A 26435-nucleotide genomic window follows, 5' to 3' on the forward strand; every position below is an offset into this window, starting at 1 on the left:
TACAAACCCTCCTTTGTGAGTGAGCAAGGTCCAATGTTGGGTGGTGGGTTTTGTTCTGACCACCCGAGAAAGGCACCTCAGGCATTTTTGTCTCTGCTCATTTGAAGTACTGAGAATTGCAGAACCCAACTCGTCTGAGATGCAGTTACAGGCGTCTCTAATGATCAGTGAAGCTCTTGTTAGCCCAAAATATCATACTATTTCCTTCTCCATTGCTGAGTTTCCGGCTGGACCACTACTACTCATATCACACTAGTAAGGGAGCTATGACTGGAATAGGTGGGACCCAGGTCAGGGGTCTATGGTGTTCACATGTAAACCCCTCAAAGTAGGAGGGTAGATCAGAAAATAGATGATTAAATATTAATGTTCAAAGGTGAAAGCCCTGGTAAAGGACCTCTGAAGGCAGTGCACCAAAAGTAGGTACATTTACTCATTCAGTAAATATTTGTTTAGTGCCTATTATGTGCCCTGCCCTGTACTATCCTGTACAAGGATACATAATAAGTATAACCTGGCCTTCCATTCATTCAACAAAAATTTATTGAGCATTTACTGTGCATCAGGCACTATTCTAGACACTGAGGTACAGTAGTAAACAAAGCAGATAAATGTACCTGCTGTTCTGATGTTTAAATTGTAGTGGGGGGGGGGGGACTTAAGAGTCTGGTGGGGAAAGTAATTCCAAGTAAGAGGACTCTGATAAAAAATGGAAGAACTGGGTGCTCTGGAGACTTTTGTGACAAGGTAGCTCCCCTGGTCTGGACTTTCTCTGAGAAAAAGGATGTTTGAGCTAAATTGGAAGACTGGGTAGACATTAGCCAGGTGAAGAGATGGGGAAGAGGGTTCCAGGCAGAGGAACCAGTAAGTGCAGAGGTCGTGAAGCAAGGAAAAAAAGCACTTGAGGAGCCCTCACGGTAAGAATTAAGGGGCGAATGGCCTAAGATGAGCTAAATCCTGAAGTGGGAGCAAACTGCTGGCACTCTGTAAGCCATGGAAAGACCTTTGCACAACAGCCACATTAAAATAATGGTGAGCGACAAGTCTACAAACACCCACATTTATAAACAGACCAAATATTGCACTGAGTATTGCGGGCTTTTCCAGGATTAGTCAAGGGCAGGCAGAAGTGACTTCTTATATTGAAAACCATGTGGCCATCTGAATGTTATATATCTTACTCTAGTAAAGCTAAGGCTTATCAGGCTGGCTCTGGTACAAGCCAATATTACTGATTTAATTCAATTCACATGTGTTGGGCACCTGCTCTGTCTACCTGGCCCTGCGCTGGGCTTTTGTAGGCACGCGCCTGGCCATTCCTTCACCTAGTAAGAGGTTCCCAATTGCCCTGTAGAGTCACCTGGCAAGTTTTTCCACAGCTGAGACCAATTAAGACAGTCTCTGGGGATGCGGCCAGACATCAGTACTTTTAAAAATCGAATCTCAGAGCTTGAATGGACTTGAAAAGTCACTTGCCCATTTCCCTACTATTCTTGAAGAGACTGATACCGGAAAATATCATGTTTTATCATTTAGAATATTTTAGCCTGACATTCCAAATTCTTTGTTATTCAGGCCTAGCTCTACATCCAACCTTCCATCCTATTCTTACCTCAAATAATCTCTCCATTCCAGCCAAATTTCTCCCTAATACTTGGTATCTCCTTGAGCCTTTTGTGACTTCCTTCCTAGAATACCCTCTTCCACTTCATCCTCTCTAGCTAAATCCTAAAGGTCTACAAGGCCCAGTTCTAGCACTTCTGAGAAGCCTTCTTGGAGCGCCCCAGCCTCGAGTGATCGCCCCCCTGCTGTTCTCCTGAGGAGCTTACTCCAGACCAGAGCTGGGCAAATTTATTCTGTAAAGGTCCAGATGATAAATATTGTAGTCTGCGTGGGTCATAAAGTCCCTGTCACAACTACTCAGCTCTGCAGTTGTAGGGTGAAAGCAGCCATAGACAATAAGTAAACAAATGTGTGTAGCTTTGTTCCAATAAAATTTTATGTACAGAAAGAGAGCTGCATTTGGCCCTCAGGCTATAATCTTTCAACCCCTGATCTAGACACTGATGTGACACTTAGCCTACCCTATCTTGTATTATTAATGATATTTCACATCTGAGTCCTGTCTCCCAGCTACGCTTAAGGCCCTGGGAGAGGAGAGGCTGCATAAACATTCTCAAGTGATTTAAAACAAGACTAAGCAGGGCTGTGGCTTGGAAGTTCTCCTGAGTCATTTCTTTCTCTAGTTTCTATTATAATTTCAGCTTTATCAGCTGCCACACACACTTCTACATCTCACCCCACCCCACCCTGTATGTTTCCTGATTCTTCTGGTACTGGATTGGGGTTCTTCCTGAATTCAATTATGAGGAAATACGCACAGGGACAGTGGGTGCATACACTAGGCCACATCTGTGGGGAAGCCACTTTTCATCATGATCGTTTAGAAGACTAAGATCATTACTTCCTGTCCAAAGACAGCTGTGGGAACAGTGAGTTCTGTGATTGTGGTCAAAGGTTAGGTAAAAATGAATCCACAATGGGGACCCACCCACCAGAAATCGCAGTAGAGGGGAGGACACCAATGCAGGGGAAGGGCAAGAAAACCCTGAAGGGAAGGACAAGTGTACTTAATGAGGAGAGGAAAAGGAAGAAGGAATTTATCCTGACCCTTTTCAAAGAGACATGAGTTGGCATCTGTTTCCTCATTTATACTGGAAGGCTGAGGTTTTATGTCACAATGAAAATGCTTTTGTAGATTTCCTAAGGATTTGTCCACAAAGAGAATGTGGTTTGCTATGAAGGAAAAAGAGCAGCATTTTGTGGTTGCTCATGGCACTTTTATGCACTTTGGTCTTTTTTTTTTTTTTTAATAAAACCCAAACTAGAGAATAGAGACCCCATAGGGACTGCGGGAAGCTCTATAGCACATATAGTGTAAAAGTGAATCAGTATTTCAGAGGGTAGTTACGAGGAAGCCACAGGAAGGAGAACAGCACTTCTTTTGGACTGGAATACAGATCCATAAACTCAAAAAGACACCAGAGCATAAGTGACACTTAAAATAGTTGCACACAGAAAGCAAAGCAGTAAATCTCCCTAGCCACTGTTCCAAGCCATAACCAGCATCCAGGCACGGGCTTATTTTAAGATTCCTGATAGGAAATGGGACCTTGAGAAAACTCACTCACATTTGCTCCTGCCTTTTCCTGGCACCAGGACACAATTCCCAGGCCCCTCTGCACTCGCCACCATGTCTAACAGGAATGACATGAATGAGTTTGATATCTCTGAAATGACATGTATTGAAAGTCCATCAGTGGGAAAATCGGGCACTCTACACTTTCCCTAATAAATCCTTCCTCATCCCTGAAACAGCCCTTGAAAATACCCACCCTTGTTCTGAGCCTCCTTGTATCTGTGTGGTGCTGGAGTGGCAGTTTTACAGCAGTCCCGGAGCCCAGAGGCAGCCTTTTGAGAGAAGGCAGGCCTGTGACTTGAGGACTTACTGTGATCTCTGAAAGGAGACCCCTCCTCCCTCGGTTCCCAGCAGATGCTGTAGAGTAGAGAGGACATGGGTGCCTGAGTCAGAAGACCCTTTCCAAATCCCTGCTCTGCCAGATTTAGACAACATCGATCTACTTAATCTCACTCAGCATCTGGTGTCTCCATTGTAAATAATTCCCAGCTCATGGGATTAATTACAGTGAGGTGTTAAATGAGATGTCATATGCCACATGCCCAGTTTAGTGCTTGGTACAAAGTGGATGCAGATAAATGTTAATTTTGAGCCTCTGTCCTTTACTTCCCTGTTGAATCTATGAACCATTTTGTCAATTTTCTTTCTGTATTATATCCTCCCCATTGAACTTGGAAAATTCCTTCTCTTCCTCACTGTGGTCTATCACAACTTCTTCCTTAGATAATAGGACAGAAATCAATTGCTATTTTGAGTGTAAATTAGTGACTGAATAGTCATTCATGAGACAGGTGCCTTTTTGGAGGGTTTAATCTATGCCAGGCTCTGGGTAGGAGCAGAGAAGCACAAGGTGAGGACCCTCACATCAAGGAACTTCGTATCCAGTTAGAAAAGATCTACACATGAGGAACAGAGAAAGCAGTATAAGGAGGTGAGCACAGGGAATAAAACAAGAGTGCTGAGTGGCTGCTCTGGGAGTTTTTAATAAAAGACCAAGGTTTCCATCCTCTCCTAGAAGTCCCATTCCCATCTAACCCTCTAACCCACATGGTATCTATTTGGGGCCCTTCACATGTACATTAGAGCTTGCAAAGCACAGTGTTTGGGGGTCTGGAGCCGGAGTGCCTGGCTCTGCCACTTGCTGATTCAGTTGTGTGGCCTTGGACAAATTACAAAAGTTCTCTGCCTTTGACTATAAAACAGGGGCAATAACTGCATATACCTCCAGGGTTTTGGAAAGGACTAAATGAGGTAATAGATGTAAAGTGCTTGGTATGGTGCCTTGGCACATGTCACTGTTAGTCATTATTATTTAGGCAGTGTACATTCTTGCCCTTGCCCTCTTCTTCTTGAAGTGGAGGAACAGGGAAAGTTAAGAATACCCTTGGGGAAGCAGGAACAAAAAAAGTTAGATTCAGGTCTTGTTCCCGTTTGTTAATGCTGCCTGTTATGCAAAATACCAGAAATGGATTGGCTTTTATAAAGGGTGTTTATTTGGTTACACAGTCCCAGTCTTAAGACCATAAAGTGTCCAAGGTAATGCATCAACAATCTGGTACCTTCACTGGAGGATGGCCACTGGGGCCCAGAAAACCTCTGTTAGCTGGGAAGGCACGTGGCTGGCGTCTGCTCCAGAGTTTTGGTTTCAAAAGGGCTTTCTCCCATGATGTTCCTCTCTAGGCTGCAGCAGCGAGCTCCTTTTGTCTGAGCTTCTTATATAGGACTCCAGTGATTCAATTAAGAGCCACCCTGAATGGGTGGGCTCCATATCTCCATGGAAATTATCCAATCAAACGTTTCACTCACAGTTGATTGAGTTACATCTCCACGGAAACAATCAAAGGATTCAAATCTAATCAACACTAATACCTCTGGCCCCACAAGACTGCATCAAAGAACATGGCATTTTGGGGAACACAATACGTCCAAACTGGCACGGTCCTCTTACCCATTTCATGCTATTTTTATTTTGTTTATATACTTACTTATTAGTAGAATTCCCTTTGAAAATTCCAGAAGGAAAAGGATTTTTGCCCACTACTGAACCAAAAGGATGGAAAGAGAATGGACTTTGGCAATGAGAGTTGAGCAGCAGTCAATTCATATAACCTTTATGAATTTCTTTCTCTTCACTAAGATGGACTGATAACTTGCCTCTTGGGTGTTTGAGAACTCTAAAACACCATTTAAAACTTAGTTGTTAACTTATTCCTGGGCTATAAATTGGGTTGGCAGCAAAGGTAGGATTTCTAGGACCTGAGGAGATGGCAAACTCTTTAGGGAGATTCTGGACCACTTGCAAGGCCCCCCTTCTAGCCTCTTTGCTCCACACTAGAGTATAGATTGCGTTGTTGTTTTTTAAGGGATGCAGGGATGTCCTGTAGAGTGTTGCTCAGAAAATAGAAAGACCTCATGGCATCTGCACAGACTTCATGGGGAAATAGAATGGAAGCAGTACCGTGAAGGACACATGAGATTAGACAGTTTGAGAAGGGAACAGAGGTGGGAATTAGACATCTCTTCATTAGAGACAGGGAGGAAGCAGAGCAACAAGCCGTTGTTCTAAGTCCAGTGCTTGGCCATGTCCAGTGGTGACTGTAATGGAATCAAAACTCAAACAGGGGCCTTGTCTGCAGTTAGCCATCTGTTACCACTGGTGGGGTTTGCAATCTTCAGCCTTTTCATTTATCTATATCCTGTCATGTTGTGGAAAAGTTGAGTTTGGCTACGATTTTGGAAATCAAGTGAGTTTAGCTTCTTACCATAATGAACTTCAGGTTTTTCTATCTTTTAGAAGCAGGAGAAGTGCTTTTTGTCTTCTGGACATGAGTTTTTATGTCATCCCTACCACACACACACACCTCTTTACTTCCTCTCGTTGTTACCCATGGGTGAGGGCCTTAGGGCCCTCAGAATTGGAAAACAGCCCATTTAATTATGCTTTACTCTTTAAAAAAAAAAAAAAAAAAGAGGATTGTATGGTTTTCTTTGGGGCATCAGTTTAAATGTTCCTTTTTATGCCAAAAAGGTACCTTCCAGATACACAAGAAACTGGTAACACTGGTTGCCTGTTAGGAGAGGAACCAGAGAGCTGCGGGAGATGGGTGTGAGGGAGAATTTTCACAGTATTCCCTTTTGGCACCTTTTAAATTTTGAACTAAGTGCATGTGTTAACTATTCAAGAATAAATGAGTAAAATTTGGATTGAAAATCTAGTTCAATTCCAGAAATATTTCTTGCACTACTATGTGCCAAGAACTCTGCTATGCCTTGGCCATCACAGAGCTTACAGACTGGGCCTCCCATTCCATGAAGCCTCAGAAAGATAGGACAACAGCTTAGAAAACACCCTCCTGCGTAGAAAAGACGGTCAGGGAGAATGCGCCAGAATCACATTTTAGCACCATTAAAATCCCAATAAGGAACACACTGGCATAGTCGTGGGTTGTTTTTGTTTGTTTATGTTCTCATGAGTCTTTTGGGAGGAATATCCTCATACCTTGATTACAGGTGACATTTCTAAAAACAGAAAACGATTTGCACTGTCTCTGAAAACCTATACAGTTTAAAAAGGTGTTTGCTAACCATTCACTATTCTGAGAAAGCAGGTCAGGCCAGAGGTAGGTTAAGCCGAAGGAGAAAATGATGAAAATAATAATTGTACTCTTCCTCTAGAAATATTACCTAGTCACAATTTGTCTGTATCTGTTTAAGAGTTCAAACTCTCTTATCCTTCATCTTTAATATTTTATCTCTGAAAGGTATGCAGGAAGACAAGTTTTACTCCAGAAACCTCATTCTATGAAGAATCTTTTTATGTAAAAATCCATTATAGTTATGGAATTCTTCATTTCTCCATTGGCAGTGCCTGCTCAGAAATAATGAGCTCCCTGTACATTCTGTTGCCAAGGAGATAAGACCAAAAATTTATTCAAGGCCCTTTCTGGATCCTGGCAGGGACCATTGTATCTAATGTGTGACTCTTTGAAGTAGAAGCAAGAGAGATAAGCCAGCACAAGCCTGTGTGTTGTTCTGCCAGCCTCCTGGACCCAGAAAAGGAATTTAGGCCCAGAGAAAAATGACCTCGGCATTCCAATATGCACAATAAAGACTGCATCTCCTCTTAATTTTTCTCCTTGAAATCCTGCTGTTCTCTACCTTAACGAACTTCTGTGGCATCTCAGATCCTTCCTTTCTTAAATGATTGGTTCAGAAATGCATATAAGGGAGATGGGGAAGGCCACAAGAGTTTACTGAAGGGTTTCCAACTAGATGCACTCAAAATGTCCCAAAAATAGGATAGTTGCAGAGAGAAAAAAAAGATATTTAAAAAGTTAAATTGGAGGGAAAGTGAAATGAAACAAGGCCTTTGTTTTGTGATCTTTGTAGAACTTTTTTTTTTTGAAAACCTGAACATATTTTAACACAAAATTTGAGTTGATTATGCATGGAATGGTGTTGCTTGGTTTATTAAAATATAAATATTGTTTATTCAGACAATTATAAATTAGCTAAACTTAATTTTTAAAATTTTAGCTTTTTAAATTAGCAGAACAAACAGCTACTAAACTATTTTTGGCAGATTTTGAGTCGGATTTTAAAAATTTTGAAAAGACAAAAAATCAACATTTGAATAAAACAAAGAAAGTTATTGTGTTATACACTTTGAACTTTCTGTAGTATTCGGAGGATAGAGAAGACATTATTTTCAGAGCAGAAGCTGGGTGGAGAAAGGAGGGAAAAACCCCTGAAAACTCATGTAATGAGTGTGAAATGAAACTCTGTTTAACATCCCTATTTTCTGAGCCATCAGCAATTTTGATGCTTCAAATGCTCATGTTTATCAGTTCCCGAAACCTCCAGATCCTGAGGTTTTCATGGATAGAGCAGGTTTCTCTCTCCTTTAACAGGTTGTTTTATTTCTTGATTTGGTGTAAGAATTTCTTTTTTTTTTTTTTAACTACTTTAGTTTGAAATAATCTCAATTTTATAGAAAAGTTGTTAGTACAAAAAAATTTTCACCCTGATCCATTTGAGAGTAAGTTGCCAACACCATGTCCTGTCACACAAATACTTTACTGTGTGTTTCCTTCAAGGATTGCCAGTTGTCCCGTTAATGTCTTTAATAGCAAAAGAATTTGTTCCAAAATCACAGGTTGCATTAAGTTGGCACATCTCTTTAGTCTCCTTCAATCTGGAACAGTTCCTCAGTCTTCTTTTGGCTTTCATGATGTAAACAACTTTGAAGATTATAGGCCTGTTATTTTTAAATAGGTTCCTCAGTTTGGACTTGTCACATGTTTCCTCATTATTTGATTCAGGTTATGCATCTTTGGCAGAAATATCACAGAAGTGATGCTCTGTTATTCTCATTGCACCCTATCATGTGATCATAATTTCCATTGTGCCATTACTGGTGATGTTAGCTTTGATCATTTGATTAAGGTGGTATCTGCCAGGCTTTTCCATTGTAAAGTTACTCTGCTTTGCTTTGTAATTAGAAAGTATTTTGTAGGGAGGTACTTTTATCCTGTATCCTCATCAAACTTGCAATTTATTCATTTTTTTATCTGTATAGACTATTGGATTACTGTCTTATTCAATGGGCAATGATCTGTTGCTATCATTTTTTATTTTGATATAAAACTTTTCCCAAATTTGGTTAATAAGAGCGCCTTTAAACTGAATCCTATATCCTTTTAGCATGTCCACATTATTCTTTGAGAACTTCATTACTTTCTGGCACGAGATATTCCAGGTTCATCTTGCCCCTGCTCAGCCCAAAAGAATAGTATTTAGAAACCAAGATCTCAGTGTGTGTTCAGTGCTGCTGGAGTGTCACTCCTCTTTGGCCCTCTCAGCGCACTGAAGAATACATGTATGTATTTGTGTGTGTGTGTGTGTGTGTGTGTGTGTGTGTGTGTATGCATATGCATGCACACAATTACCAGGATAATCATTTCTGTATTTATCTATCTATTGAGAAATGTGAGCTCTCCCTTATATTTCTAATTCTTATCCAACACCACAGGATTCACTCTATTTTTCTCCCTTTCCATGTTTGTAATTCTCTGGCTCCCATAATCAGTATATTTACTTATACAACCAATCTCCAGTCCTTGCTTCCCCCCAGCTCTATACAGATGCCTCGCTCACCCCACTCAGATTTCCCACACCCCTCAGCAGGCTGCCGCCTCCCCCCTTGAGTGGATAGCCTCTTCACCGGCCAAGGCTCCATCGCCCCACTCTGAACCATCCTACTCTGCTCCCCCCTCCTCCCTGAAAACACTGCCTTCCTTGGCCTTACCGAATGGTTTTTGTACTAAAATGTTTAAGAAAGGTAGGGAATGGGAAGAGAGAGAGCTGTTGTGAGAATTTCTATTAAAAAAGAAAAAATTGCTTCCCAGCCTGTAGAAACTAGAGGATGACACAGGCAGGGAACCAGGGGAGTGGCTCTGGGCAGTGCCCAGCCTTTGTACTCTGTGTTGCAAGAAGGATCTGCTTGGCCAGATTTCTGATTACTGCCCTCTGTGCCAGGCACTTGTCTTTTGCAACATCAAACCTTAAGTGGGTTTCCTAGCCAGCGTTCCAGGCCAAGCCAGGGAGTGCTGTCACGTTTTTATGTTTCTGTCTTTGAATAAGAGAATGCTGTCACCAGTGCCCTTACCACTACTACTCTAGCTCAGTTCTTAACCTGGGGTCCATGAGATTTAGGGGCTCTCTATGCCCACTAGTAGACTACATATGTGCTTTTCTCTTGGAGAAGAATCTATAACTTTCTTCGGTTCCTCAGAGATCCCTGCCCAAGCAAGATTAACTACTTACTATATATCAAAAGGTAAAAACTGGTTCAGTCTTACTAGTAATCAAAGAAATGCAAATAAAAGCAAGATATTACTGGTTGTATATCAGACTAGTAAAACTGAAAAACATTTATGAAATCTTTATTTGTTCTGATTACTGCTATAGCAAATTGCCACAAACATAGTGGCTTAAAACAATGCAAATTTATTCTTTTACAGTTCTGCAGGTCAGAAGTCTGAAATGATTCTTATTGGGCTAAAATCAAGGTGTCAGCTGGGCTGGGATCTTTTTAGAGGTTCTAGGGGAAATCTATTCCCTTGCCTTTTCCAAGGAAAGATGCTGCATTCCTTGACTCGTAACCTGTCCCTCCATCATCACAGCCAGTGGTGTAGCGTCTTCAATTCTCTCTTTAACTGTGACCCTCCTGCCTGCCTATTAGAAAGACCCTTCTGATTACATTGGGCCTTCCCAGATAATCCAGAATAATCTCCCATCTCAAGATCCTTAACTTAATCACAACTACAAAATCCTTTTTGCCATGTAAGGTAACATATTCACAGGTTCTGGGTATTAGGAAGTGTACATCTTTGGGGAGGCTATTATTCTGCCTACCACAATGGTCAAAACTGGATAACATGTACTATCATGTATTAACGGCCAAAACACATTGGCATAATGTTTCTGGAGGGGAATTTGGCAAAATGTAACAGTGTTTTTCAATGATACTCATTGAACCAGCAGTGCCACTTTAGGAAAGTAACCTAAGGAGGTAATTGGACTTGGACACAAAGATGCATATACTAAGAAATTCATAATAGCATAGTTTGTACTAGTGAAAAATTGGAAACAACATAAATGTCTATAAATAGGGAATTGATTAAATAATATGTCCATGTACAGAATCTTAAGCAGCATTTAAACTGATGATGTACATCTGTATTCATTGACTGGAAAATATCCAATATTTATCAGTCTATCCCTTGGTATATGTGTGCATGCACATTTGCACATCCACGATTGGAAGGAAAAACTTTCAGAAGAGTTATCTCTGAGTAGTGAGACTTGACGAATTGTTTTATTTTATATTTTTCTGAATTTTTATTCCACAATGAGAATGCATTGGTATACTGTCAAGCAGCAAGTTGAAGCCTGTTAATTAGCAAAGAATGTATTCAATCCATCTTTCTGTTCTTGTGAAAATGGCAGTTATCTTTGAAAGCAGTAATGCGTGTTGCACAGTCATTTAATGTTTTGCTATACCATTTGTCCTCAGGGTACAGAAATTCTAATGATCTCATACAGTACACGAGAGATTGGCAAACTAAAGCCCTTGATCCAAGTCTCACCTACCACTTTTTTTAATTAGAGAAGTTGCGGGTTTACACAACAATCAATGCATAAAATACAGGATTCCCATATACCACCCTATTATTAACACCTTTGGTGTGATACATTTGTTAAAATTCAGGAAAGCACATTTTTATATACTATTATTATATTTTATATACTATTAATTATAGTCCATGGTTTAACTTAGGGTTCACAGTTTGTGTAGTGCAGTTCCCATGATTTTTTTTTATTTTTACTGTATTACCATATATGCATCCTAACATTTTTCTTTTTACCGCATTCAGATGTATACTTCCATGCTGTTAATAATGTTCACAATGTTGTGCTACCATCACCACCATCCATTACCAAAACATCTCCATCATTCCAAATAGGCTTTCTGTATTTTGTCAGCCTTATCTCCCTATTCCCTATCCCCACTCAGGCCCCTACTAACCTTTATTCCAGATTCTGACTCTATGAATTTTCTTATTCTAATTTTTTCATATCAGTGAGATCATATAATATTTGTTCTTTTGTGTCTGGCTTATGTCACTCAACATAGTGCCTCAATGGGAACTTTCGTTCTCAGTTCAATCAGATATACAAAGATTAAGTAAACATCTATGTTTCAAAATGCATTTTCCTTTCTGGACCCTCTACCCTCACATGATGTGCTATGGAGAATAGGGACGGCCAAGGAGAGGAACTCTAGGAAAGTATCTGTTCCCACGTGCTCTGCCTTACCCAGGCCTACTTTGCTCCTGATCCCATATTTCCTAAAGAAAATGCATTGGTTTTAGGGCCTCTAAATCCAGGTGATTCATTTGCAGATCAAAACTGGCCCCAGAGGATCTTAAACATACCACCTCTCCCTTAAGTTGTCAGGAAGCCCACTAAAATGCACAGAGGGAATCTCTGGAATATATAGGACCAAGGCCAATCTGGGAGCCAAACCCAAAGGAGATTAGGATCTAAAAGAAATTGGCACTATAATGTATTACGCCAGACAAACAGCAGGCATTTGGACAGATACTTTTCTGCTCTTTAGAGGCATGTCACCTTGCGGCTGTGGCCTTTCCCATCAGGACTGTAGATTTCTGGTCTCCTCTTCATAGGGCATTTCTATTTATGTGTCCTTGACAAGTCAGACATACTTTGGACTTAACTTTCAAAGGCCAAACATTGTTGGCCAGACCATATTATTAATCCCAACAGAAATGAGCCAGCAGCATCTCTTTACTCACCACCCACCACCACTCCTCCTCACTCTCCCTTCTCCCTCTACATTGTAGTTCTCATCCCTTCCAAAGTTCGCCTGCTTATCTCCTCCGCATTACTCACTTCTCTCACATTGTTTATTATTTTCTTTACTTCGTTGAGAAGTTTCTGGAGCCTTGAGCCCCAGGAGACTTATATAGGAATAAAAAATTCAGGGAAGGTCTTCAGGAAAGGCCTTCCTGCTCCCCCAGCAGCTCTAACCCCTGCCACTCGCTTTGGAATTCCTCGTCAGCAGTTGCTCCTTCCCTTGACTTGCTGCTGAACTCTGTCTGCACTGCGCCCCAGTGAGGCCTCTCAGGACACCTGCTAGGCCTATTAGCAATTCTTCATCTCCCCTGCTATTCTGAGGCTTTGTTTCAGAAGAGAACTAAAATGGGGTGTGTACAGAGCTATGAACGAAGGTTCTCTTTTGCATGTGTGGGTTTTTATTTCTTTTACAAAGGCTGTCATCCAGAAATAGAGCGAAACCTATGCTGAGTTTATGAAGGCATGTTGGCTGTAAGCTGCTGCTGGCTTTTGTTTCTCCTCCAACTCAACCTGGATGTTTTCTAGCTTGCCTCCTCATTGGCTGGAGTGACAGAGTGAGACCAACTATATTCCTCAAGGGAAGGGAATATTTGTAGAGCCCGTGGCTTTCCTTTTGAAATTGTTTTCCTTCTCACAGCAGTAGCACCTTCATTATCACAGAGCATGTCTTTAAAGTCTTGAAGTGATGTCCCATTTCAGCCCAAATATTGAAGCCTCAGTCTCACTCCTTACAGAATCTGAATTTGGTGGATGCAACCAATAAGCAAAGACAGGGGAGCTCTGACTTGAGACCCTCCCCAAAAGTATGGTGTGGCCCAAATGTGATCCACATTCTGGGGTTCTTTAAAAGGCCATCGCATCAGTCAATTGAAACTCCTTCTCCAGGCATCCTGCAGTCAGGCCTCCCCTGGGGTCACCCAGGTTTGCCCTCCTACAGGCCAGGTCACCTGCCGGCAGCCTGAGGAAAGAGTCAGTTCAGCGCTTAGAAACCCAGACATTTGAAACTTTGTAAAAATGTCAATGTGTTTTCAAAGGTACGTTTTATACCAAGAGCCTACTGGCAGAGGAGGCATGGGAGCTCTGTTATTACCCAACTTGAGATGAGTTCAATCCCAGTCAACACTCCTATGAATTTAAAGAAATTGGACTGATTTCCTAGAGTCCCCCAAGAGGTGATCCATTCAATCCTGGATGAACATGTCGAGCACTGCCAAATTCTGACTTCAACAATGCAATCATATTTTTACACTTAAGACTGTGTGTGCATGCATGTCAGAAGTGTGCACCTTACTATCCTCACCTGTTGGAGAAAAACCAAAACCAACTCCTGGGGTTATAGGTGAGGACAGTAACCAAGCAGTAACCAAATCATTTTGGAGCCGACAAGACCTTAATCAAAGTCATAAATCCTGATAGAGCTACTTTTCTTACTGAGAAATATATCAAGTTCTTCCACCAGATGCCCAGGAGCATGGAGACATTAACGTTCCCTCTGCCAGTGGAAACCCAAAGCTTGCCCTAGGAATAAAAAGACATTTGGGGAATGGAAAAATGGTCTTCTCTAGTTCCCTCTTTCCAGGAAAGTTTTACAGTTAGTTTTCTTTGGGCAAATGCATGTGGGGGAATAGTCTTGGCCTGATTATTTGACCAGCTTATTGGGAGGTCCAAGAATTCAGAGTGAAAATTGTCTTCTCCCACAGCCTTCAGGGGTCCAGTTGACAAATGGGGAGTAAGTAATTGAGTTTTCCAATATGAATTAATCACTTCTCTCTGCCTGGTGCCAGTTCCTACTCTTTCTGAGCTGCTTTAAAGACCATTTCTGTCACCCAAGGCAATGCTAAACCTAAGGAGAGGGAGTCAGAAAATGTACCAACTCAGCTTCCCTATTTTTGTTTAGTCAGCCCATGAGTGAGCCCCATACATGCCATACACCATGAGCAGAATGGAGATCCCTCTGTAAATTTTAAATGGCTGAGTGTTTCCCAGTTTTGTAAAATTAAATTAAGGAAAGGACTTCCAGACTGACTATACCAAGTGCCAAGTTTCATCCCAGCACACATCATTTTTATGGTGAGTCTTAACTCCGTGAAAAAAAAATAGGATTATAATGGAAATGCTGACAGGCCTACAGCCAGCTCCTGAAATAATAATGCCATGTCTTTAATATTTTTACACAGCATGTCCTAATCTGCCACAGCTTTCTTTTCCTTTAGACAGCATTTAAAGAAGTGAAAATATCTCAAGTACTACTTTTTTCTCCTCTGCTTTTAGATTGTGTATCCTCATTGTCAAACCATTCTTTCTCATGAACATCTCTCAGTCCATTTATATTTCGGATTTGTACAACTGGTTTATCGTGCTCAGCTGCCTTTTTTCTGAACTATTAGGCTGAAGAGGGAGGAGAAGAGGGAAAATACATATTCAGAACTCTTGCCTCCTGCTCGTTAAGATTAAGAACTCATGAAAATGAACTCCAGATGTGTGGGTCACTCAAGTGTTGGGCAGCTAATGAGTGCCTGAGTTGGCTTGACCTATCCTACAAAGAAGACCACAAATCAAGCTGTGTGTCTATCTCTTGGCAGACCAGAATCCTACTGACTTTCAGCTCATCAAGTCAACAAAAAAATCCATTTAACAATGACCATTGTGAGTTCAGTGAGTCTATTCAGACAGGTGGCTCAAAGGCATCCTGTCCCACTGGGGCCTTTGAGGTTAGTCAGCATCTTTGCAGAGTGTGCAAGGAGGCTCAAAATCAGGGCCTCCAGGCTTCCCAATTTTCTATCCCCTTGTGTCTCACATTTTGAACTTGTGTTTTTCCTGAGTTGGGCTACTTTACTTACAGAAACCAATATGAAATCAGGAGACAAAGACAAAGAAATTAAGTGAGATCAGTTTGACTTAATCAAGGGTATCAGCTGTTGGCATGTTACAGTGTACAGCCGGACAGACTCCCCATCATGGCTAGAGGCCCTTGTGTGTGCCATGGTTGGGGCAAAGAACGATGTGGTTTCCTAAATGCACAATCCTCTGCTTTCTCCCCCCTATATCGTATCAGTGCATGGGATGTCAGACCTGTTAGGAGAGATGTCTTTGCTGGTATTTAAAGATAAATTTAATCACAAATAAAAAGAGGCAGCCATTTCATGTCATTTTATTTTCATATTAGATATTCTCAACTTTTCTAGTCAATGTGAAAAGAAAGATGAAATGATGGGGAAAATACCACACATATGTGCATCACACCTGGCTTTGACTCAATTTAGAGCCACGTGGAACTTGGAATGGAGGCCTAAAGGCAATATTTTCTTTCACTGGTTAAGGAGGGTTGATAGAGGCTTCCTACTGCCAGAATTCTCATTAGCCAGGCAGCCTTCCCACATACTGCTTCCTCAGCCAACTACCAACTCAAGGCTTTTACTGAGGTCTGGAGGAGAAACTGCACTGTCATTCCCTGCTGATTGCCCTTTTCCTGGGGGCAGGTGTTGAGGTTTGAGGATGGAAGTAGTCAACATTCTTGTAGCTGGGAGGGAAACAAAAAGGGGTGCTTGTCCCCTGCAGTAAACACTGTTAACTTGCTCATTGAAGCAGAGGTGGCAGGGGCAGCGATGGTTTATTATTTGGCCTCTCTTAAGGTGTGGAATGCATTAGCGCATGGTTTTTGGTGTCCCTTATAAATGGCACACAGAGAGATCACTCGCCTTCAGAAACGATTGATACTTCTCCGTGAACAAATGAGAAATGTCTGTGACAGAAAGCCACCCCTGTTAGAAGCCAGGTTTTCTCATTAGTAGTAAAACATGGATAATTATTTACTGGGAACATACACAGTGGGAATTCATGTTAAATTCCTTATTTTGACTTACTTATGGAAATCCTCAGAGACCCCAGTGTACACACAGAGACAAGCATAAATATGTATAAAAGTGGAGGGACCTGAACTGCACCTACAGTCGGAAAGAATACCAATTCCGAGTCCAAAGTAAGTTGTTAAAGGGAACTCTGTCCTCTGACATTGCAGTCCAAGAAAGCTTTAAGTTTTCTGGCTCCGTGAGCCATGCAGGGATTGAAGAATTTGCTCAGGCAAGAAGCTGGCAGTTTACACCTGTTGCAATCCCTAGGTGTCAAGGCTAGACTCCCCTCCCGCTTCTGACACTGCTTTTGGTCACTCTCGTGCTTTCAAAGAGTGGTTGTTCCTACTTTTGTTTGTTTGTTTTAGATTTTATGATTATCTGCAGGAGGATTAGTCCAACCAAGTTACCTCACCATTACAGAAAACTGGTAAACCCAGTGAAGTTGTTTTAAGAGATTTCTGGCAAAAAAATTTAATGTTTCTGTTTTGCAGCATCTATTCACCCACTTCTTTAGTTCTTTATATTCTTAACCCAATTGTTGGTACACTTCTAAATATTCAAGACCCAGAGATACATTCTGTCTTAAATTAGATAAAGAATGGATGTTGACAGTACTGAATGGGACGATTTGATTATGCAGGACCCTTTTATTTCAGATTCTACTAACTCAGAATTTTTTGATAATTCAAATATGAAGTTTAGAATTAAGTTTATCTTTATTTTGCCTAGGGGAGAGAGGGAGCATTTTGCAGGAATAATGAGTTTGGGCAGTTATTTTCATAGACAAATGAAACCATTCATTCGTTCCACAAATTATTAACCACCTACAAGTTGTTTCTTTAATCTCTCTTCATTTCTCTATTTCCTTTCTATATTTCATCATCTCAGTTTTCCTCCTCTCTCTGAGACCATTTCTTTGCAGACTCATTTAATACCTCCTCTTCCTTCTTCAATCACTGAATGTTAGAATTCTCCCAAGGTTTTGCCTTGAGGTCTCACCTCGTTTCATTGACAGTTTCTTCCATGCACATCTGTGAGACTTGTTCTCAAAATCTATGTCCTCAGCTCTTATCTCTGACATCTCTGACTTAGCTCCCATTTTTATTTTTATCATCTTGCTGGATTTTTCCATCTTAGGAGTTCTACCACAACCTTTAAAGTCAATATATTTAAAACAAAACTTATCCATCTCCTTCTATTTCTTTTAATGGTTCCACCAGAGTTCTAATTTCTCCAGCTTCTCATCTTTGTCTCTTCCTCTTTTTCCCACAAACCTTTACAAATAATTCTCATTGTTGCCACACCTAAACTGATATCCCAGACTCTCCTTTCTCTCAAGCCAGTGTATCTTGCAAAGAACCATCTTAATGATCCTTCTAAAGAAACCCAAGATGATGTCACTCCCCCTCTTCAGAAACCTTCAGGGCTCCCAAAAAGACCAGACTCTGACCTTTAGGACCCTCCCCATTGCAACTCTAACCCATCATGCCAACTTTCTATATTTTCCCCAAGTTCCAGCCAAGTCAACTAGTCTTTTTCCCCAACTCACCAGCCTGTTTTCTTATCTTTGCACCTTTGTTCACATTGCTTCTTCCCTCTGGCTTCCCCTTCCCACTCAGTATTCCTGGTCTCTGCTTATCTGAATCCCAAATACCTTCCTTATAAACATCTCTTCCATGAGCCACTCATTGGTATCAGATTCAATTTAGCTACACATTGATCCCAGGAGTAAAGATTGACTATGTCTGCTTTGCCCCTGGCACTTGGCTAGGTGTTTTCATTTTCCTAGAGGGGAAGAAATAAGAGGGGTTAGGATGAAGGTTTGAAGTGATGCTGAGAAATCTTCTGTTCCAACCCAGCTTAGCCCTAAGACTGAAGAACACACCGGGCATGGAAGTGGACATGGGTTTAATTGGGAGTTATGAACAGGAGATGGTCCCATGGTTGCAGCCAACTGCAACCTTTAACTGGTACAAGAACAGTTAAAGGATAATACCACCAGGGAGTGTGTTTTATTCTATATCTTGCTTTAACCATTTCCCAGTTACTAGGAGTATGGGGTAAAGAACCATGTAAGGTAGCGGGGACGTAGGGCTGTCCCCACCTACAATATCCTGTCCAGTTATAGGGTAGATAGGGCCAACCATATTGCCTACAGGTCCATAGCCATCCCTTAAGGGAAGGATCTGCCCCATGTATGTTGGAGACATTTTGCCAGTGGAAGAGACTATTGTTTTGTAGTTTATCCATAAAATTACACAATTCAGAGGGTAGCCACCCCACATTATGAATTCCTTAAACCATACCATACAGGGGCAACATGGTCTACTGTTAAAGTTTCTGCCATCAGCCACCCTAAACCATCATATACAGCATACCCTAATATAGGTTGGGGCTTGTTCACCTGTTCCCATACAGGGGAGGAGATGTAAGCCCTAGTCTCATTGTAGGATGGTAGTTGGATTTAAGTCTTAAATGAGAAGATTCTTTCCAGATTTTCCAATGCATTGAGTTCTGCCAGGCCAACGGTATTCCACACTGTCCAATTTACAGGGGTCACAGGCCAGAGAAAGCCATTAGCACTTGAAGATGGCAAGTCCATGCAAACCCAACATTGGGTTCAATTATGGGCATGAGTTACCACTGTAGGAAGATGTTTGCTAGGGAGCTATGGGGGAAAGAAAGATGTTTATGGGAAACAATAGGAGTAATTTGATAACAGGATTGCAGGCAGAGGAACATTATGGGGAGGTTTTAAATACCAGATATTCTCCCCCTGCAAATCTTGAGTCTCCTACCATTACAAAAATGGTTAATCTGGGCATATAAAGGGTCCACATAGTCATGCATAACGTTCCTGTGGGAATAGGAGGCCTGGATTGGTGATAAAGATTTTAACAGGCATTTTCTGTATAAACTGAGGTCTTATTACAATATTTTGGGTAACTCCTATTCCCCAGGGACTCAGGATTCCTAACCAACGTGGCTGCATAGGCCTGTATCATGGCCAACTGACCTCATTTTCCCCATTTTGTAGGGTCTGAGGCACAGGCAACAACAAAGTATTACTGTTTCCCTGCCTGGGCTGTAAGGCGGCTAGCCGGCCCTTTAACTTGGATTCTCCTTGCTTGCATTGGTCCCTCCATTAGCGTTTCAAAGGGAGCAGGTGCAGCAGCCTGCAGCATTGCATTCAAGCGAGTTAAGGACTGTTAGAGCCTTTTAATCCACTGCTGCAAGGACCTTTTACCATCTTTTTAGCTCTTCCTTTAACAAACCATTCATTCTTTCAATAAGGCCTGCACTTGTGGGGTTATAAGGTAGCTGGAAAGTCCACATTACGTCATAGTCCACAGCCAATGCTTGGGTCCCGTGAAGGGGGTCCCCTGATCACTGTCGATCTGTGTAAGTATGCCATACAGAGTGCTCATTCTTTCCAAACAGCGTATTGTGGCCTGCTGATTCGCCTTCCCCACCGGGAAAGCTAACAAAAGTCCTGTCCACAGCAGTAAAAGCGTACCTTGCCCCTTCTGAGAGTGGAAGGGGACCGATGTAGCCCATTTGCCACCGGGTCACCGGGATTTGTGACTGGCCGATGTCTCCCATCTGGTGTGACAGCCTATGCAGTCAACGCAGGGAGCACGAAGGGCACTCTCTAGAGATGTCCACTAGATGCTGAGCCACAGGCACGCACGTCAATGCGGGGGGCTGTCTTCATGTTTCATGGAGTTCATCATCTTCTGCCTCACATCCCAGATTTGTTAGTATGCTTTTTTAATCCCATACCAGCTTGGAATCTTCTTAGAAGAGGGAAGAAGACCTTACCTACATCCTCAGAACTACCAAATACATATTTTTCAAGTGAACTAAGGGGAAAACCCCAGTATCTTAAATTTTGAATGATTTATCATGTGTTTTCAACTTCCAAATAAGTTCTCTGTGGAGGCTAAGTTGCTGGGGGCATGTGCCAGTTTGGATGTATTATGTCCCCCAGAAAAAGCCACATTCTTTGATGCAATCTTGTGCAGCAGACAAGATTAGTGCTGATTTGATTGGAATCCTTGAGTGTTTCCATGGAGATGTGACCCACCCAACTGTAGGTGATAACTCTGATGAGATAATTTCCATTGAGGCCAGGCCCCACCCACTCAGGGTGGGCCTTGATTACTGGAGCAGTATATAAGCTCAGACAGAAGGAGTGAGCTTGCTACAGCCAAGAGGGACACTTTGAAGAAAGCACAGGAGCTGTAGATGAGAGACAGTTTGAAGACGGTCATTGAAAGCAGACTCTTGCTCCGGAGAAGCTAAGAGAGGACAAATGCCCCAAGAGCAACTGAGAGTGACATTTTGAAGACAAGCTGCAGCCTAGAGAGGAGCATCCTGGGAGAAAGCCATTTTGAAACCAGAACTTTGGAGCAGATGCCAGCCATGTGCCTTCCCAGCTAACAGAGGTTTTCTGGATGCCATTGGCCATCCTCCAGTGAAGGTACTCAACTGCTGATGTGTTACCTTGGACACTTTATGGCCTTAAGACTGTAACTGTGTAACCAAATAAACCCCCTTTATAAAAGCCAATCCATCTCTGGTGTTTTGCATTCTGGCAGCATTTGCAAACTACAACAGAGTGCAACAGCAAATTCTGCAAATACTCAGAATTTAGAGGATGTGTTTTCTCTTACAATCATAATCAGTTTATCTAATTATATGCTATAAAGGCCTAGGTAGACAGGATATCTCCATTTAATATTTTGGAATTTTATTGTATCAAAATACATGAAATGACAACATAGATAAGTATAATGTTGTACATGTTCAGTGGAAGCTTGGTAGAAATTGTCAAAAGGCCAAGGTTCATGACTTACAGAGCAATGAGATCACTGTTTAAAGTTGTTTTCCTAGTCTCTGTTGGAAAATGTTGGCTTGAAAAGCCCACCAAAGAGTAAAATGGAGGCAGTTATTAGACTACTAATTATTTTTAAAATACCACAGTTCCATCTTTGAAGACGGATTTTCTTTCAGTAGAAAATTGATGTAGGAACTAATTAACTTGAAGAAATGGTCAATGAATGAAAATTAATTGCATCACTTTTTAAAATTAGTAAAAGAACATAAACAGAAATAGTCACTTTATATTCTCCAAGAATTTTTACATAATTGAATATATAATAGTCACCCTCCCAGAAGCCCAGAGAGTAAAAACATCCTGTCTTGGGAATGGCAAACTTAATAAAAATGTCATGGGTAAGTTCACATTGTATATATGGTCTGTAGAGCCATGGGGACACTAAAACAGCACACCAGGAATGTGAAATTTTTGGCTTTGTCAATGGCTTACTTCTCCCCCTCCTTCTAGGCTGTCCCATAAAAGGTCACCCTGCCCCCAATATCACCTGGTTCCATGATGGTCAGCCAATTGCCACTGCCACAGGACTGACGCATCGTATCCTGGCTGCTGGACAGATTCTGCAGGTTGCGAATCTTAGTGGCGGGTCTCAGGGGGAATTCAGCTGTCTTGCTCAGAACGAGGCAGGCATGCTGGTGCAGAAGGCATCCCTGGTGATCCAAGGTAAGAAATGGGATCCCTTTCCTGGCTCTTGGACTGACTTATTGAACAAGATTGTCCATCTGGAAATCTGATTCTTCAGTAGAACAAAGTGATTTCTGATCTCTAGTGGTTTCTAGAGCATGAAAACCGAAGCCAAACCATGTTTCCATACAGACCTCACTTCTGCGAACATGACCCTTCAGAGGAGCCAGGGGGCCCCATCCCAGAAGAACCTGGGAAAGTCAGTGCTGCTTTCATAAATGGGCCTTCTGTACATAATGCTGCTGCTGATTAGGTCTGAGGAAGCACCACTGAGTATCAAAGTCAAATGTTCCCTTTATGCTGGTGTAACTAGTAAAGGACTTGGCACTCACCGCACCAGGAAAGAGTTGTGAATGAGCCCAAGGCACTGGGGAAAGAGCCAGATACTGGTCTTTAAAAAAACTACATGAGGCTTTTGATTTTGCCATAGTCTGGTTCTATGTGTGGCCTGTGTATGATACTTCTAAGGCAGGCAAAATTTCACTGTATATATCCCAAAATGGAGGATTCTTTGAGACAGGACAGAGTTTTCTGCCAATGTGGAAATACTTCCCTGGAAAGGAGGGATTTTTTTTTTCCTGAGCACATAGGTTTCCTCTTAAATATCCTCCCCTGCCATTTGGCTTGCCAGACAGGAAAATAAATGTTCCATTTTCTTGCCAGCCATTCTCTGCTAAAAACCAGAAGCCAGAAGCTAGGTGCAAGGCTTATAATAAACAGCCTTGCAAATAAGCACTCAAAATTTACCAGCCCAGAGTTACATTTAACAGCTTTCCAACTAGTGACTCCCAAACCCCAAGACAGAAAAATCAAGGAAATTGGCTTTCTCAGTGAATTCATTGTGTCATGTAAATGAGTACTGTCTGGATAGGATGTTGCTTGTAACATTTACAAAATCCAGCTGTAATTTGTGCTTTTAAATTTGATCATGTATATCTTATGTAGTTATATCTCTCTGTAGAAAAATAGGTTCATGTTTTGCTCAGCCAATAGAAAAAAAGGACTTTAGGGAGTATGTGTAGAAACTATAAGAGCTACCGTTTGTTGTACTTATTATACTCTGTGTGCCAACACTAGGCTGGACCCTTTACTTTCTTTATATCTCATCCTCACAATAATTTGATGAGGTGAGGGTTATTGTGCTCATTTTATGGACGAGTCGGTTGGGGGTCCTGGAGACCAGGTGACTTGCCCAAACAGGTGGGGAATGGAGCCCAGCTGGGGACAAAGCCTCATTTATGACAGCTCCTCTCCCCCTTGGCCCACATCCCCCACCCCACCCCAGCCCAGCCCAGCCCCCAACCCACTCAGATGGAATACAGAGTGTAGACAATAATGCTGTCTTCTTCTGACCCTCCCTCTGTGATAGATTACTGGTGGTCCGTGGACACACTTGTGACCTGCTCGGCCTCCTGCGGTCACAGGGGGGTGCAGCAGCCCCGCCTGAGGTGTCTACTGAACAACACAGAAGTGAGCCCCACTCACTGTGCCGGGAAGGCTCGCCCTGCCGTGCAGCCCGTCGCCTGCAACCGCAGAGACTGCCCTTCTCGGTGAGTGTGGCAGGTGCGGGCTCAGGCTCCCAGCCCCAGGGCTGGGCCCTGACTTTTAGCCACGTTGATGGCCAGGCCTTGTCTAGGGCTGTACAGGGAGAGATGCTGAATGCAGGTGAGGGCACCTGCCCCTCAAGGAGCTGTTCTTTTCTGTAGGCACAAGTTTATTGGGCCTCTCCACTGTGCTGAAAGTATCCCTCTGCTGATATTCCTTCACGGCTCAGCCAGCTGATGGCTACCCAGGCTTCCCAAATACCTTAAAGGGTCTATTCATGGAGCAAGAGCGTCCCAGGCCCTGGCTAAAGAGAGTTCCAATTCTGCAATAATAAACTGGCCCTCTAGTTTGTTTGTGAGAGAAATATGTGTTCAGTTGAAATGCTGAAGGGATAGAAGGATTACTGGGCTCTACCCCAAACCCTCCCCTTCTAACTTTTAATATTGGTGCTAATCAATACTCCAGGTTAGTTGAGGAAATCTTGTCCTCTATTTTTCTACAAAGTGTTGCATCCTGCTGAAGTTGGAATGCATCTCCTATTTCCTGTAGCTCACTCAAGTTTGAATATATAGTCTCTGCATTTGGGTCCCTCATATAGTCCAGAAGGACACCTACATGCTCTCCCTCTTACATCTTCCTCATGCTTGGAGAAGCTGAGTCCTACTGAGCACCCACAGCCCCAGTCTTCAGGCAATAGCTGAAAGGATAATGGGCAGTCTTGTGTGTGGCACCAGCAGGCACCCTGAGCCTGGCAGGGCTGGCTCAGCCCTGGAGCGCCACCTGACCACTATCCGCAGGACTTCCATACGCTTCTTAGGCAACCACTTTGTGATTTGCCAACTGAGTCATCATAAGCAGCTTCAAGCAGGAGACTCAGTGAAATATGAAACACACTCATTAATATCAGCAGTTTGACTTGCTGACGGGAAGGTTTCCACAGAAATGATTAATGTCCTTTTATTCCCTTCCTGAACTGTAACCTAGCCCACACCTCTCCTTTCTCAACACCCCCAACCCAGCTCTTGAAAAATTGCTGAAATGTATATTTGGAAAGAAAAGTTGATTGAAATGCAGGGCTGACATTCACCAGGGATGTAAGAAGCTGGAAGTCTGCCTTTGCCAAGCTGCGTGAAATGAAGAAGAGATCTTTTACCTGCCAGGAACTTTTTTATTTGATTTGGTGATGGTCAGAGTCAATCAGTATAATTTACTTCTGTAAATGAAATAATAATAGATATGTCTTCTTGGGTTTCAGTACCCCAGGGGTCTTAAAGCACCTCGAACCTGCTTTCTAAGTGGTTCTGCTTCTGTGGGTTGGAACTCTGCATGCAGTCATCTCTCACCAGGGAAAATGGAGCAAGGAAGTTGTCACAAACTATAAGTCACAGATCCCAATCTGGGAGGAATTTGCTCCCCTTTCTTGCTACATGCCTCTCCTGAAAGTCAGCTGTGGCCCCACTCAACGGGGAAGTGACCCCTGGATCACCTTTAACTGGCTTTCCAGCCAGGCTTTTTGGATACTTTAGCATTCTTCTTTGCATACAAATGCCAAGTATTGCCCTGGTCAGTCTTACTGAATCCCAAGAAGTCCTACTTTGACCTGGGTAGCTGTTTCAGTCATTTCACATTAGGTAATTTTTTTCTCCAGCAAGAAAACCAAAGAACTTTTTGAAATAGATGAATGAAATGGTAAAAAGCACCAAGTTTTGTTTTGTTTTTTCCAGTATTTTCTCCAAGCTCTCTCCTTCCCCTCCTCTTTGAGAGTATCCCAGGGTATACACATGCAAACAGAATGCTGAATGTTTGTGTATACCAAAGTTTTCCGAGTATCTCCTGGCTTACAGCTTTACTTGATGAAAAAAGCCGATTTGTCACACTCTTGGTCAGTCCACCTCTGGTGACCTAAATCCTAAATGTAGTTGGAACTAAACATTCGGAGAATAATTATTTCTGCTACATATGCAGCTCTCTTAAGAGATAAAAGACCTACGGAAGTGTGACCCAGAAAGGTAGGAAATGTCTCCAAAAAGTTGGAAGGAACGTTGTATGTTTCTGATTAGTTAAAAAAAAAAAAAAAATCAAATGAGACGTGGCATAAGGCCCTCTGTCACACAGGTGGATGCCTTTAGTAAGCAGCAGAACCACAGTGGAGCATAACTAGCTTAAGGATGTTTTCAGGGGGTGTTCTGCCTTCAGTCCCATGGCCTCTGGGCTGCTGCTGTGTAGCCCAGGCAACTGACCTTCAGAATACTCTTTCAGGATGCGCCTTTCTGGTCAATTCCCAAGTAAAGAATGTGAAAAAGGCCTTAGCTCCAAATTAGCAGCCATGTGGCAGGAGGGGTGATGTGTGACATGCAGTTTTTCTGGGAGTATTTGGCATGTCTTTCCCCAAGGCTTGACCCTTTGGGGCTTTAGGATTCTTCTTCCTCTCCCCAGGTGGATGGTGACTTCCTGGTCTGCCTGTACCCGGAGCTGTGGGGGAGGCGTCCAGACCCGCCGGGTGACCTGTCAGAAGCTGAAAGCCTCTGGGGTCTCCACTCCCGTGTCCAATGACATGTGCACCCTGTTCGCCAAACGGCCTGTGGACACCCAGGCCTGTAACCAACAGCTCTGTGTGGAGTGGGCCTTTTCCAGCTGGGGCCAGGTAAGGAGCCCGGGGGCAGAGGGTAATCTAAAGCTACGGATCCTGCCACAGTAGGAAGTAAAATGCCACCAGTGCCACTCCCCCTACACCCTCCACTCCCTCTGTGCCAGCCTTTCACTTTCCACTCAACCAGTGTCATTCCTGAAGCCCAGTTTCTGACACTTCTTCTCT

General features: G+C 42.5%; 1 protein-coding gene across 3 annotated transcripts in view; it reads left to right on the forward strand.

The window, feature by feature from the left end:
* ADAMTSL1 (ADAMTS like 1) overlaps window positions 1-26435 on the forward strand; it is a 433636-nt gene that overhangs the window by 391661 nt on the left and 15540 nt on the right. For all 3 annotated transcript variants that reach the window (XM_037797567.1, XM_037797569.1, XM_037797568.1), the window contains 3 exons: window positions 21842-22054; window positions 23445-23625; window positions 26057-26264. In XM_037797567.1, coding sequence (XP_037653495.1) covers window positions 21842-22054; window positions 23445-23625; window positions 26057-26264 — 602 coding nt within the window. The remainder of the gene's footprint in view (window positions 1-21841; window positions 22055-23444; window positions 23626-26056; window positions 26265-26435) is intronic.

Source organism: Choloepus didactylus, chromosome 10 (assembly GCF_015220235.1).
Source record: "Choloepus didactylus isolate mChoDid1 chromosome 10, mChoDid1.pri, whole genome shotgun sequence".
NCBI lineage: Eukaryota > Metazoa > Chordata > Mammalia > Pilosa > Megalonychidae > Choloepus > Choloepus didactylus.